General features: G+C 41.4%; 1 protein-coding gene across 7 annotated transcripts in view; it reads right to left on the reverse strand.

Moving 5' to 3' along the window:
* The window catches only part of SARNP (SAP domain containing ribonucleoprotein), a 66969-nt gene that overhangs the window by 29869 nt on the left and 20760 nt on the right, over positions 1-16340 (reverse strand). For all 7 annotated transcript variants that reach the window (XR_001448042.3, XR_003720657.2, XR_013401154.1 and 4 more), the window contains exons 5-9: positions 15742-15793; positions 14491-14564; positions 14016-14044; positions 10235-10260; positions 8730-8798 (exon numbers count right to left, since the gene is read on the reverse strand). Coding sequence is in view for 4 of the 7 variants with exons in the window: in XM_015151928.3 (XP_015007414.1) it covers positions 8730-8798; positions 10235-10260; positions 14016-14044; positions 14491-14564; positions 15742-15793 (250 nt within the window). In the remaining 3 variants the exon portion in view is untranslated. The remainder of the gene's footprint in view (positions 1-8729; positions 8799-10234; positions 10261-14015; positions 14045-14490; positions 14565-15741; positions 15794-16340) is intronic.

The following is a 16340-nucleotide window of genomic DNA, read 5'->3' on the forward strand; positions in this document are numbered from 1 at the left end:
CCAGCATCACTACTCTTGCGCATTAGGGCCAATATTAAGTAAAATAACAGTTACTTCAACACAAGCATTGCTCTAATGGGGAAGTAGTAGGGATATGCTGGACAAGGGGATGATTCATGTACCTGAGCAGGACATGGCAAGATTTTATCATGCTACTCAGAACAGTGTGCAATTTAAAACTTATAAACTGTTTGTTTCTGGAATTTTCCATGTAATATTTTAGGACTGTGGTTGACTGAGGGTAACTGAAACAACAGAAAGCACAACCACAGGTAAGGGAGGACTGCTGTATGAACCTCTTTCATCTTTCCACATCCCAATGGCTAATCTGTACACCAAAACCCAGCACTGAAGCAAAGGAACAAAAAATATTTCTTCACTTATTTCAGATGGTGGGAGAATAGAAGATAGAATACAACAGGCCTTCCAGAGAGTGAATTGAGAACAGCATGCCGTTAGTTAGCTACAATGAAATCTGTATGCTAGAAGACTGGTGCCCGTCTGTACTTTGAATTGACTTTGTCTCAGCTTCCTCTTTGGTACCTCAATACAGTTAAGTGACAAGCTCCTAACAAACAAGGCAGGTCCCTTTGGGAGGCCAAGGCGGGCAGATCACGAAGTCACGAGTTCGAGACCAGCCTGGCCAACACGGCAAAACCCCATCTCTACTAAAAATACAAAAATTAGCCAGGCGTGGTGGCGGGTGCCTGCAATCCCAGCTACTTGGGAAGCTGAGGCAGGAGAATCGCTTAAAACCGAAAGGCAGAGGTTGCACTGAGCTGAGATTGCATCACTGCACTTCAGCCCGGGCAAAAGAGCGAAACTCCATCTCAAAAATGAAACAAACAAACAAACAAACAAAAAGGCACATCCAATACCTCACTTACTGTGAAGTGGTTCATCTCCTACCAATGGTGATAAAAAATGTAATACAAAAGGTTCATGAAAATGATCACTGCAGCTACCCAAGAATATTCTAGTCACCAGCCTCATGAAGAAGTCAGTAGAGGCACAGTCTACTTTCAACCTTTTTTTTTTTTTGAGACGGAGTCTTGCTCTGTCACCCAGGCTGGAGTGCAGTGGCCGGATCTCAGCTCACTGCAAGCTCCTCCTCTCAGGTTCACGCCATTCTCCTGCCTCAGCCTCCCGAGTAGCTGGGACTACAGGCACCCGCCACTTCGCCCGGCTAGTTTTTTTTTTATTTTTTAGTAGAGATGGGGTTTCACCGTGTTAGCCAGGATGGTCTCGATCTCCTGACCTTGTGATCCGCCCGTCTCGGCCTCCCAAAGTGCTGGGATTACAGGCTTGAGCCACCGCGCCCGGCTACTTTCAACCTTTTTATATTCTTTTTGTTGTTGTTCAGATAGGGTCTTGCTCTGTTTCCTAGGCTAAAGTGCAGTGATGCCATCATGGCTTACTGCAGCCTTGACCTCTTGGACTCAAGCAATGCTTCCACCTCAGCCTTTCAAGAAGCTGGGACTACAGGCACTCACCACCATACCTGGCTATTTTTATTTTTTGTAGAGATAGGATCTTATTATGTTGCCCAGGCTGGTCTCGAACTCCTGGGATCAAGTGATACTTCAAAGTACTAGAGCTAGGATTATAGGTGTGAACCTCTGTGCCCAGCCTAAACTTTTTATATTGTGACACTGTGTTAACACAGATCATACCCATCAGGAAATAAGCGTGGCAAAAATCATAAACCTGGGAAAAGTATCCTTCAGGGTTTGCTGGACTTAAGATAACTCTTTTTTTTGGATATGCAGTCTCGCTCTGTTGCCCAGGCTGGAGTGCAGTGGTGCAAACTCAGCTCCCTGCAAGCCCCACCTCCCCAGGTTCCCACCATTCTCCTGCCTCAGCCTCCCGAGTAGCTGGCACTACAGGCGCCCGCCACCATGCCCGGCTAATTTTTGTATTTTTGGTAGAGATGGGGTTTCACCATGTTAGCCAGGATGGTCTCAATCTCCTGACCTTGTGATCGCCCGCCTCGGCCTCCCAAAGTGCTGGGATTACAGGCGTGAGCCACTGCGCCCGGCTGAGATAACTCTTTAGGACAGTTACCTATATGAAGGGCTGGAAGTAGAAAAATCCTGGTACTATTCTAATACATAAAAAAGGAAGATGTGCTAAGGTCAATGATATAAGATGCTTGTACCTTCTACTAGTAACCAAGAATCAGTAACATATACCGCCCTCACATTCCTGGGGAAAGAAAAGAGTATCAACCACATTCCAGTTTTCTGCTTAGTGCCTGGGATTAGACTTGTTTTGTTTTTTTAAATACTCATGTAGATGGATTTCCTATAATGTCCTAAAGTACCAAGTTCCTCCTTCCCGAGGTGCCAATGTTTGAAAAATACTAAACAATCCACTCAAATTAGCACAGCAGTTAATACTACAGCACTAAGCCCAGACTTAGTTTTTACCAAAACTAATATCCCTTGACTACAAATATATTAACTGAGCTGGCTTTATTCCCTCTATCCATCTCCCATTCTTTTCTTTTTTAAAATTTTTTATGGAGATGGGGTCTCGCTCCATCACTCAGGCTGGCATGCAGTGATATGAACAGGGCTCACTGCAGTCTTGACCTCCTAGGCTGAAGCAATCCTCCCTCCTAAGTCTCCTAAGTAGCTGGGACCAGAGGCATGTGCCACACTGCACCTGGCTAATTTGTTTTTACTTTTTATAGAAGACAGGGTCTCATTATGTTGCCCAGGCTTCAAACTCCTTTCGAAGATGAGTTTCCAGTCACAGTAGCTCATGGTTGTAATCTCAGCACTTTGGGAGGCTGAGGCTGGAAGACTGCTTGAGTCCAGGAGTTCAAAAGCACCAGCCTGGGCAACATGGTGAAACCCCATCTCTACAAAAAATACTAAAATTAGCTGGGTGTGGTGGCGCACACCTGTAGTCCCAGCTACTCAGGAGGCTGAGGCGGAAGGATCACTTGACCCTAGGAGGCTGAGGCTGCAGTGAGCTATCATTGCGTCACTGCACTCCAGCCCGGGTGACAGAGTTAGACCCTGTCTTAAAAGAAAAATAAAAATGGTTTCCTATGTGCCAGGCTAAGTTCTGTCCTTCACCAACGGCACTGACCCAAACACTACTTCTCTTGGGAGGCACGGGAAACAGAGGGAGGAAAAACAACCAGTCAAGCACAAGACAGAAAACCTAGCTGGTGATCAATGAGAGCAAACCAGCTACATGTTATTTATCTGAGTTTTGTTTTGTTTTGTTTGAGGGGGGTGGGAGGTTTGTTAGTCCACTGTCACCATGAGACTTATGAGAAAAGCCATGCCACTCTATCCTCAAACAGTCCAAAGGGTTGAAGGGGACAATTTATAGCCTCTTGTGTAAAAAATTTCTGTAGCCGGGCGCGGTGGCTCACGCCTGTAATCCCAGCACTTTGGAAGGCCGAGACGGGTGGATCACGAGGTCAGGAGATCGAGACCATCCTGACTAACACGGTGAAACCCTGTCTCTACTAAAAATATAAAAACTAGCCGGGCGCGGTGGTGGGCGCCTGTAGTCCCAGCCACAGGGGAGGCTAAGGCAGGAGAATGGCGTGAATCCAGGAGGTGGAGCTTGCAGTGAGTGGAGATCGCGCCACCGCACCCAGCCTGGGCGACAGAGCAAGACTCCATCTCACCAAAAAAAAGAAAAAAAAAAAAATTTTCTGTAAATGCCAATGCCATTCTTCGCCTTGTCACTTTCCATTAGTCTAAACCAGTAAGATTCTATTCACTGAGACTTAAGCTGGAAACATGAACAAACAGACTTTTCTTGGGCAGAGGGAAGAGGAGATGATGATTTAGGGGAGGCTGGGGGGAGGTGGGAGAGAGATTTCTTTACATTTCTGTGTAGTGCCTGATATGTGTATAGTACACTAGTGGAGCTAAAAACTGAAATATATAAATAGTCATGCAAAAGTCAGCCTAGGAAAAATAGCAGAGACTCAGGTTCCTTAAATCTGTAATAGGCTCAAGCCATAAATCTAAAATATGAAGAGGAGATGAGCAGATTGTGACAATTAAAAAATAAATAAATAAATAATAGGCTGGGCACAGTGGCTAACACCTGTAATCCCAGCACTTTGGGAGGCTGAGGCAGAAGGATCAGTTGAGCCCAGGAATTGGAGACCAGCCTGGGCAACATATGAGACCCTATCTCTAAAAAAAAAGAAAAAAAGAAATCAATCATAAACATTATTCAATCCACAGCTCATTTGCTCTCACATACTTCCTCTTTATTCATATACTACACTGATCAGTAGCCAAGTCCACTAAAGAGAAATCAGCAAGCAAGCAGGGACATAAGTTGGATCAAGCAGACAAACCCCACGCAACAGAGATGACAAAAAGTGGGTTTTTCATTGTCTTGCTTAGAATACTAGGAGAAGAGGCTACATTACCTGCTAACTGCCACTATGTGTACCACATCTAACTGAATAAAATCCGTGCCTAGAGAATTACACAACTTAAAAGACAAGTGACCAAATTATATAGAAGGTTACACTGGAACCCAGAATCCCAGGATGAAGTGGACAAAAGTATGCTCATCTGGCAGTTCCGTAAACACTAACTTAACTAAGTCACTAACCTCTGCCAACCAACCAAACACTAGGTAACAACTCATTCTGGTGATAAATAGTTAAGCACAAGAACTAGCCAATTCTCACCAGACAATGTACCCAGCTGCAATTCCAGGATGTGGAACTGTTCACTAGAACACTAAGTTCTAGAAAAAAAGAATCCTTACTTTTCTTATGTCTTACTCCTTTTCCTCCAACTTCTCTCCTTTCACAGATTTACTCTGAAACTGTTTATATTTTCTACAATTATTAAAAAAAATTCTCAGCTACAGATTAACAGAGGTGCAAGTATGTGGTCTGACAAGTAATTTCTATGCCACTTCCAAGTATGAAAGCTGTGTGGGAGATATAAGCTAGATATGAGTTGTCCAATACAGTAGCCACTAGCCACAAATGGCTTTGTAAAATAAGTTTTATTGGACAGTGCTGGTGTAGACAGCAAAACATCAGCATTTCTGGGACACTGTGATGGTTTACGGGACAAAACAGACCAAACTGTTCAAATTAGGATGGTTCTGAAAATCAAGACTTATAACCAATGTAAATGGGGCCTATACTCAAAGAGGACATCTCAAAAGGTCACAAATCTCCAAGTAAAGTAGTCCCTAGAAACCATACATATGCTAGTAAAGTGCTACTTAAAATATAGTCTGCCTCCTGGTGCTAGTCTCCAAACTGTTTCTTACCAGTGTGTAAAGGTCCAGAAATTGAAAATGTTAAGAAACTTTCAGAATAATTTAATACTGTTGTAACATTTTAATTGCATTTTATAAAAGTTATCACTCTGCAATAATCAAAAAAATTTTTAAACTAGTTTTTTGCCACAGATAATTTCAGAAGCACTACTCTAGCACATATGCAAATAAAAAAATATGCTATACATATTGGCAATCAATGTTATTAGAGAAGGAAGCTCAGAGCCAGAGTTCTGCCAATTACCATTATTGTATTACAACCCTCCAGAGACTTAAAATGGGTGCTGAAATCTTATCAATGATCAACAAAAACTAAAATTGAGTCAAGTTAATTGACTCAATTTTAAGGCCATAAAGGCAATTTACCAACAGAACTGAACTAAAAAAAAAGGAAGAAAACCAACATTTATTGAGGGTCAAAGTAGCACTGTTAGGTAATTTTGAATACTGTATACAATTTTTATTTTTAAAGACAGAGTCTAGGCCATGTGCGGTGGCTCACGCCTGTAATCCCAGCACTTTGGGAGGCCAAGGTGGGTGGATCACTTGAGACCAAAAGTTTGAGACCAGCTTGGACAATATGGAGAAACTCCATCTCTACTAAAAATGCAAAATTAGCTGGGTGTGGTGGCGCGCTCCCATATTCTCAGCTACTCAGGAGGTTGAGGTGGGAAAAATCACTTGAACCCAGGAGGCAGAGGTTGTAGTGAGCTGAGATCGCACCACTGCACCACTGCACCACTGCACTGCCTGGGTGACAGAACAAGACCCTGTCTCAGGAAAAAAGAAAAAAAAAAGACAGGATCTCACTCTGTTACCCAGGCTGGAGTGCAGTGTCACTATCATGGCTCACTGCAGCCTCAAACTCCTGGGCTCAATTAATCCTCCTACCTCAGCCTCCCAAAATCATGGGATTTCAAGCATAAGACATTGCACCTGGCCCTGTATCCAATTATTTACTCTTCCCAATCAGGTTGCTAGGTATTGCTCTAAGTCTTACAGATGAGGATCAAAGAAGTTCAGTAATTTGCTCAAAGTCACAAAGTTAATATATGTATCTGTTTTACTCAGCCTCCTGTGGATTAAAAATGAAAAAAGGTCAAAGAAAGAGAAAAAGTCTAGGGAAGGGAAGAGAAAGACCTGCTATTCCTGTAATGAAATACTATAAAAATAACACAGGTATATAGTATAGCATTGATGGACAAATTCTTCTCAGCAATGTGTAGTAGGAGCTATGAGCTATGTAGTAAGAGATATGATGTTCAATTTTGTAGATTCTGAAGGAACACAGACAATTCCTTAGAAGATGGAGTGAATTTTTACTGCTGGGGTTCTCAGACATCTAGCCCTCATATAAAAGAGGAGAAAACAGACGAGAACTAGGGCCACAGATCCAAGGCATCCTTCCCCTTGGCCATCTGGCACAACACAAGTGACCTTTGGTTTACAACAGCCCTTCCCAATTAAGGTGCATGTGGCTTAAGAATCACATACTCTGCCTCTCAACTCCAAATTTTTTCTTACTTCACATAAATGAGCAAGTATTCCCACTGAGCATAGATGGTCTCAGCATCATGCTAGGCACACGGACCTGATGCTATATTTCTGGTTAATATAAAAAATGATAACCCAGGCCAGGTGCAGTGGCTTACACCTATAGTCCCGCATTTTGGGAGGCCAAGGCAGGAGGATGGCTTGAGGCCAGAAGTTTGAGACCAGCTAGGCAACACAGGGAGACCTCGTCTCTTAAAAAAAAATTCAAAAAACTAGCCAGGCATGGTGGCACACGTCTGTGGTCCCACCTACTCAGGAGGCTGAGGTGGGAGGCTTGCTCGAGCCTGGGAAATGGAGGCTGCAATGAGCTGTGATCATGCTACTGCACTGCAGCCTGGGTGACAGAGTGAGAACCTGTCTCAAAAAAGATTGGGAAAAAAAAAAAAAGTTAACCTGAATGGAAGATGGAACAAAGTTGTGCACAAGTGTTCCATAGTGGCACAATAATGATTACTTTTAGTGTTTAGTTTTTTTACTAAGCAAAACATATAACCAATGTCAGATAAGTTTCTTTCAATGGCTTTCTAGAGAGCTAAATACTTTTATGCTGAGTTGGAAATAATGATTTTTTTCTTTTTTTTGAGACAGAGTCTCACTCTGTTGCCCAGGCTGGAGTACAGAAGCATGATCTCGGCTCACTACAACCTCCGCCTCCCGGGTTCAAGTGATTCTCCTGCCTCAGTCTCCCAAGTAGCTGGGATTAAGGCATGTGCCACCACGCCCGGCTAATTTTTGTAGTTTTAGTAGAGACAGGGTTTTACCATGTTGGCCGGCCTGGTCTCGAACTCCTGACCTCAGGTGATCCGCCCGCCTCGGCTTCCCAAAGTGCTAGGATTACAGGCGTGAGCCACCATGCCCGGCCGATTTTTTTCTTAAATGATGGTTTTTCTGGTTTCAAATACCCTGCCACCACTTTGACAACCAAGAAACATGTTCCTGTTCTAAACAACAAAGATTAAGAGATCACCTGCTCTAGGCAAATAGAAAAATCCTTATCATTTTATCCAATGTGCCTAGCAAAACTACAAAGGCAACTATGCCCTGGGGAACCAATCATCCCACACAGCATGAAGTAAACAAAGTCATCTTGCTTAATAAAGTAAATAACATCAGTTAGCAGAGGGGCATAAAGAATGAGTTAACTTTTTTATTTTTGTTCCACCAATCCTCCAAGTTTTATTTCTAAGTACTTCTGACCTAAAAACAAGACTATCTTCTCCTGATTATTTAATTCCCATTATGCCTATTATCAAAGTTAAAGTAGTTGTAATAAGTTTTAACTTCACTGAATTCAACATCTTAACCAACAGAAATATAGACCATACTCAGGCTGGGTGCAATGGCTCACGCCTGTAATCCCAGCACTCTGGGAGGCAGAAGTGGGTGGATCCCTTAGGCCCAGGAGTTTGAGACCAGCTTGTGTAACATAGCAAAATCTCGTCTCTACCAAAAATAGAAAAAAATTAGCTGGGCATGGTGGCACGCGCCGCAGTTTTAGCTACGTGAGAGGCTGACATGGGAGGATCACCTGAGCCCAAGGAGGTCAAGCCTGCAGTGAGCCATGATCACACCACTGCACTCCAGTCTGGCAACAGAATGACCCTGTCTCAAAGGAAAAAAAAGAAAGAAAGAAAAGAAATATAGACCATGCTCTAGCAGCCTGGGTGAAAGCTATGAAAACAATCCACGGGAAAAAGCAATCGGCTTGTGAAATAATTCCTATAATATAATCAAGAGCCAGCGAGAGGAGGTGACAGTCAAACGAGTATGTGAAATGAAATGCTTTGTAGCCAGTTACATTCTCAGGAGGGTCATTTCCAGACTATGTAGTTCCCATAAGCTGCTCTAATGTCACGAAAACATTACTTCCATCGAACCTACATTACCTTTCTGGAGATTGAAGAGACATTCAAACCAAATCTTTGAGCTCTTTCCTTCAGCTTATCCAAGTTAACCTATAAAAACATGGGGGAAAGAACACAGTTTTAAAAAATCAAAACAGAAAACAAAAAATGCAGAAACTATAGTCTGAAGCTAAGAGTTCAAACAAGCCTATAACATCAAAGATACCCTATGAGAAAAATAAGAAAACTAAGCAGCAACCATCCAGTCCACTGATTATTAAAAGGCCTCCTCTGGAATGCAGTGAAACATTCAGTCCTGCCTCCTGCATTTATCACAGGTGTCAATAGCCTAAGGAGGGCTTAAGATCAAGGGAAGGCAAACACTGCTGGAGAAAGCAAACACATGTCTAAATCATCACCTCCAAACAAGTCTACCATTCTCAATCCAAAATCATTAATTCTCATATCGTCTCTGCAAGTATTTCTTAAATCTATCTCCAAGCAAAGAGAAACCATCACAGAAGCACCTTTTTCAGAAGACAATCTATAACCACTACCCACTCGATTCTCTTCCCTCCTCTTTCTTGGAAACCTTGGTACATGGACTCGTTACTATTGTAAGAATTATTTAGGGCCGGTGCGGTGGCTCATGCCTGTAATCCCAGCAGTTTGGGAGGCTGAGGTGGGCAGATCACCTGAGGTCAGGAGTTCGAGACCAGCCTGGCCAACATGGTGAAACCCCGTCTCTACTAAAAATACAAAAATTAGCCAGGCATGGTGGGGGGGCACCTGTAATCCCAGCTACTTGGGAGGCTGAGGCAGAATAATTCCTTGAACCTAGGAGGCGGAGGTTGTAGTAAGCTGAGACTGCACCATTGCACTCCAGCCTGGGCAACAAGAATGAAACTCCATCTTAAAAAAAAAAAAAAGAATAGGAAATTTTCATTAATAATATTAAATCTTAACTTACAATATTAAGCAGCAACCCCTAAAGCAGGATTTCATAAAGCTGATTCTATTTCACCACAGTATTCGTTACCATTCTTAAAATATGCTGACTAGAAACAATGGTCCAGAAAGCCATTTTATTCTACCATTCTTTACTATGATTTCACATTTCATGGATAGTATTTAAAAAATTAAAAAAAAAAAAAAAAGCACTATCTACAAACAGAACTCCTAAATTGCTTCCATAGATTCTCTTGTGGTAATTATGAATTAGACATTATCTAAGGCCATTGGACAAGGATTCAGTACCATAAAACAAAAAGTTATATACACGGGTTGTTCTCTAGCTAACAAAATCTGTTCTTACTTTTGAAAACAGTGGTAGGAAGAAAGACGTCTGCAGTAACTGAACATGTGACAATTTTCCTGACCTCTCAGTATCTCCAACAATTTTTTAAATTCAGGACATATAACATTATACTGAAAACAGTCAACAAATTAATGTTCTCAGAGTTTCTTCTAATCTGGTGAGGAGTCTCTAAAGTTAGCTATACAGAATTAAGATCTGGGTGTGTAAGAAATAAAAAAAGATTTCTTACCATAGGTTTGTTATCAGATGACAGACCTAAGGAAGTAAACAAAATTTTATTTAATATTTTTATTTATTTATTTTTTTTATTTAATATTTTTAAAAGTCATAAAAGCCGACAGTCTTCAAGTCAAATTAGGCAACATAAAAACTGTATACGGGACACACCCCCTTTATCCTATGATGACAAAGAAAAGGCAGAAATTCCATCTAGCAATCATGTCTCCATTAACTGCTAGCAGGAACATAAAACGGTACAGCTGCTCTGGAAAACAGTTTGGCAGTTCCTCAAAAGGTAAATACAGTTACACATGATCCCACAATTCCACTGCTAGTATACAGCCAAGAGAAAATGAAAACATATAATTACACAAAAACTTGTACATAAATGTTCACAGCAGCATTATTCATATTAGACAAAATGTTAAAGAAAAACACCCATCAGCTTGATGACTGGCTAAATTAAGTATAGTATATCCATACAATGGAATATTATTAAATAATAAAAATGAATAGAGATACATGCTACAACATAAGTGAACCTTGAAAACTATGCTAAGTGAAAGAATCCAGTCACTAAAGACAATATACTATATGAATTCATTCATATGAAGGCAAATTTCCACGGAGAAAAAAACTAAGCGGCTGCTTAGGGCTGGGCAGGGAGAGGTAATGGAGGATATCTGCTAATGGGCACAGTTTCTTTTTGGGGTGATAAGCACGGTGATGATGGCTGCACAACCCTGTGAATATACTATGGAATAATGAATTATATACCTTTAAATGGATGAATTGTTACGTCATATAAATTGCATCTCTCTAAAGCTCTTAAAAAAGAGATCACATCTGGACAAACAAGAACTACTATTACGAGTTGAAACTTTGGCTCCTGGGCCGGGTGCGGTGGCTCACGCCTGTAATCCCAGCACTTTGGGAGGCCAAGGCAGGTGGATCTCCTGAAGTCAGGCGTTCTAGACCAGCCTGACCAATATGGTGAAATCCCGTCTCTACTAAAAAAACAAAAATTAGCAGGGCGTGGTGGCATGCGCCTGTAGTCCCAGCTACTCAGGAGGCTGAGACAGGAGAATTGCTTGAACCCAGGAGGCAGAGGCTGTACTGAGGGGTGCCACTGCGCTCCAGTCTGGGCAACAGAGCAAGACTCCATCTCAAAAAAAATAAAAAGAAATTATGCTTCCTTAAGGCCAATTTTCTGTCCTGAAATTATCACCAAGAACCTAACCAATAATTATTTACTTCAAACTTTTCAGGATCTCATTCAAAAAACAATGCTTCCTTTTAAATGTTCCCAAATTCCGTTATTTTAGAGTTACTCTATAGTTCTTTTTTTTTTTTTTTTTTGAGATGGTGTCTAGCTCTGTCGCCCAGGCTGGAGTGCAGTGGCCGGATCTCAGCTCACTGCAAGCTCCGCCTCCCAGGTTTACGCCATTCTCCTGCCTCAGCCTCCCGAGTAGCTGGGACTACAGGTGCCCGCCACCTCGCCTGGCTAGTTTTTTGTATTTTTAGTAGAGACGGGGTTTCACCGTGTTAGCCAGGATGGTCTCGATCTCCTGACCTCGTGATCCGCCCGTCTCAGCCTCCCAAAGTGCTGGGATTACAGGCTTGAGCCACCGCGCCCGGCGAGTTACTCTATAATTCTAAGATGTCAGAATTATGAGTAAAACTGAAACTGTATTTTTTATCAGGTTCCCTTTTCAGACTATTAACTATTATCTTTCTTTTTTTTTTTTTTGAGACGGAGTCTCACGCTGTTGCCCAGGCTGGAGTGCAGTGGCGCGATCTCGGCTCACTGCAAGCTCCGCCTCCCAGGTTCCCGCCATTCTCCTGCCTCAGCCTCCTGAGTAGCTGGGACTACAGGCGCCCGCCACCGCGCCCGGCTAATTTAACTATTATCTTTCTTCAAATAGCATTTTAGCCACGCACCTGTAGTCCCAGTTACTCAGGAGGTTGAGGGAGGGTTGCTTGAGCCCAGGAGCTCAAGTCCAGCATGGGCAATATAGTGAAACCCTGTCTCTTAAAAAAAATAAAAAAGCACCACCTTCTATAATTTCTGTTGTATCTTCACCAATTATATTATCTCTCTTGGTATAACTAAGAGTCAGAAAAAAAATTTTTTCTCTATAACACTTAGTGATAGTGGCCAGAAATTTTTCCACCTTTTTAAAAGCACAGCAAAGACCTCCCAGGCTCAAGAGATCCTCCCACCCCAGCGTCCCAAGTAGCTGGGACTACAGGCACCTGCTACCATGTCTAGCTAATTTTTTAATTTTTTGTAGAAACAAGGTGTCACTTTGTTTCCCAAGCTAGTTTCCAACTGCTGGGCTCAAGCAATCCTCCCAGCTTGGCATTCCAAAGTGTTGGGATTATAGGTGTGAGCCACCACACCCAGAGTTTCTTAAAAATAATAACTATTTCAGGCTCGGCACACCTGTAATCCCACCATTTTGGGAGGCAGAGGTGAGTGGATCACTTGAGGTCAGGAGTTCAAGACCAGCCTGGCCAACACAGTGAAACCTGTCTCTACTAAAAATGCAAAAATTAGCTGGGTGTGGTGTCACGCACCTGCAGTCCCAGCTGAAGCAGGCTGAAGCAGGAAAATAGCTTGAACCCGGGAGGCAGAGGTTGCAGTGAGCCAGACTGCGTCCCTGCACTCCAGTCTGGGTGACAGAGCAAGACTGTGTCTCAAAAAATAGTAATAATTTCCTCTAATTCATTATAAAAGTGATACATATTCATTGAATCGATTTTAAAAACACAGACAAGCAAAAAGAAATAAATCATTCAAAATTCCACCAACCAGAGATAATGAGTACTAACATTTTAGAATACAGTCATCCCTCCATTTCCTCAGGGGATTGGATCCAACCCCAACCCTGCAGCTGATACCAAAATCCACTATGCTCAAGTTCTGCAGCGGATTATAATAAGTTGCTCCTCCATATCTGCAGGTTTCGCATCCCAAAAATACTGTATTTCTGAACCACATTTGGTTATGAAGAACCCTCAGATACAGAGGGCAAAGTGTATTTATTGGGGAAAAAAAATAAATCCATGTATAAGTGGACCTGTGCAGTTCAAACCTGTGTTGTTCAAGTGTCTACTGTATATCCTTCCAACCTTTTTTCCTATCTATACATGCACTCTTACATGACTAAAATGGGAACATACTGTTAATATAAATTTGTAACTTTTTATTAATATCGCTGATAAATATCTTTCAATATTATTTCAGCACAGTATAGTCTTCTATACCATGGCACACATTTAATAACCAATTCTCTGTTGTACAGTTGGTTGTTTCCAGTTATTGATCACTGTGATATTAATGCTGTGATAATCCTTGAGGCTAAGTCTTTATGCACATTCAAGACTATTTCCTTATACGTTCCTAGAAGTAAAACTGTTAAGGTAGAAGATATTCTTTTCCCTTTTATCACTTATAATAGCCAGTATAACACTGGAAAGTATGCAATAATTTTATGCAGTTGAGACCCTAGAATAAGTAAGCAAAGTACTAGAGAAACTTCTTTGAAGATGTTCAAGAAAGACAGACAAATGTTGGCACTTCCTATCCTCTCATAACATTCAGTATCTCTTTTAATTGCCCAGGAAGGCCTAAGTATAATTATATCTAAAGCAGGAGATGAATGCTATAATCTCTTAAGAGTTTCTACAGCTAGCAAATTTACTTTATTTTGGAGAAATGAAACCTGTTATACCAGAAAAGAAAGAATAAAAGGGTAACTTTCTCAGAAGTATCTCTGTACTCTTACCTTTTGTTGGAACTGAAGAAATCCCAAACCTGAAGAAGGAAAAACAAACTAAATTTTAGGAAGCTGTTCACACTCCTGGTTGTCTGTCTCCGTGTCAAGTATACATATGACACTTCTTGCTTGTGATCTCAAGTCTTGCAATCATTAGCTAATTCTAACAACCCCATGAAAGAGGTTCAGTTTACTCTCCCTCTTACCAAGTCCAGAGATTAAGCTAAGAGGAAGCCTTATCAGAATTAGTAGTAGTAGTCAGTTCCTGGCTTTAACTGTTACAAAAACCCTTCTCAATAAAGCCCAATTTATAGCTACTATAACCAAACCAGTAGATACGTTCTGAATAGGGTCAAAAAAGTGTTCATATCCTTCAGCAAGCCTCTATTCTACTTAAATCAACAATTATATCAAAAACCTAGGATCACATATCTTCACCTTTACAACATCACTATCGCAGGCCCAAAAGGCTGGGGACACTCACCTAGCTGCCCGAGCAGCTTTCTTACTCTCCAAGCTCACAGGTACATTGAATCGTTCAGCCCTCTTCTGCATTCTCTAAGTAAAAATAGACAAAAAAAAAAAAAAAAAAAAAAAGGAAGAAAAAAGAAGTCAATTTATGGTTTAAGAAAGTTAGTCAGAGGTAGGTATCTTTAAAAAAATAAAAATAATAAAAATAAAAAAATTTTTTTTAAAGTCTCACTCTGTCCCCCAGGCTGGAGTACAGTGGCATGATCTCAGCTCACTGCAACCTCAGCCTCCTGGGTTCAAGCGATTCTCGTGGCTCAGCCTCCCGAGTAACTGGTATTAGAGGACTGTGCCACTGTGCCCAGCTAATTTTTGTGCTTTTAGTAGAAATGAGATTTCACCATGATGGCCAGGCTGATCTCGAACTCCTGACTTCAAGTGAACTGTCCACCTCAGCCTCCCAAACTGCTGGGATTACAGGCGTGAGCCACCCCGCCCAGCCAAAAGAAGGTATCTTAAAAACATCAGAAGTAATTTCTTAGGGTCCAAACTGAAAATACTGACAATCCTAGAAGATAGCAGGTTGTGTCCATACTAGGACTTAACAGCCCTTCCCAGAAAGCAAACACAAAAAGACTATTATTACATACCCTCAAAAACAAAAGGGAGAAATAAAGTAAAACCTATATTATACATGAAGCCAAGAAGTCAAAAGCTATGTTTGGCTGACCTTTGAAAAGTAATCAAAGGAATAGCTTGGTTCCAACACTAATGGCATTCTTTCAGTTAGAAATGAGGCAGCATTGTTTTATGCCATTCTAAAAGAGTTTAATAATTCTCTACTTTGCAAGTATGACACTGAACACAAGATCTCAACTGGAACCTGGTTTCACAGTCCTACCCCACAGAAACCAGTGGAATTTCAATCTCAGCTACTGGCCGGTAGCAACATAAGAGTCACATCTACCAATACATTTTCAAAGTACAATCCTCCCAAATTCTAATCCTAGGTTTGTAAACATCTCAAAGAGAGTCATTGTTAAGACAATAGTGTTACATATAAAAAGACTACAGCTTCAAGAAAGACTACCCTATGCCAGCCAAATATTTTCCAAAGAGCAGCTGGCAGTGAAACGTTTCAACACCAAAATCTGTCAATACTGATTTTCTGCCTGTGAATAAATTTTAGAGGATGATGCAGATATAATAAAGGGTAAGAGGGAGACAGAAATGTAGAGACTGTTCTACTAGGGAACAGAATACCTACCTCAGTCTGTGGTATTTCAGATGTAATTTTCACCACTTTCTTCTCTGCTGCCCTAGAAAAGAAAGAGATCTTTTAAAATGAGAAAACTGATATTCTAAACCACAACCTCAGAAATGTGTAAAAATTCACTTGAATTATCTCTGCCCTATTATCTCTCTGCCACCCCTTATGCCAAGGAAACATGAAGTTCACTAGAGCTTTGGTTCCTTTAACTGTCATCTATTGAGAAGAAAGAGTTCAAATAACAAACTAATCTTCTTTAGCTAAAGTACAATAAAGAAATAAGGAAAGAAGTCTGGTTAAATACACTGGGCTGAAGGGAAACACTCAAAGGACACCAGAAACCATCTCATTTGCTTTTAGGAACTTTTTAATTTACTTTTTTTTTTTTCTGAGACGGAGTTTTGCTCTTGTCACACAGGCTGGAGTGCAACGGTGCAATCTTGGCTCACTGCAACCTCCACCTCCTGGGTTCAAGAGGTTCTCCTGCCTCAACCTCCCAAGTAGCTGGAATTACAGGCGCCTGCCACCACGCCCAGCTAATTTTTGTATTTTTAGTAAAGATAGGGTTTCACCATGTTGGCCAGGCTAGTTACGAA

The sequence above is a fragment of the Macaca mulatta genome, chromosome 11, assembly GCF_049350105.2.
Source record: "Macaca mulatta isolate MMU2019108-1 chromosome 11, T2T-MMU8v2.0, whole genome shotgun sequence".
Classification (NCBI taxonomy): Eukaryota; Metazoa; Chordata; class Mammalia; order Primates; family Cercopithecidae; genus Macaca; species Macaca mulatta.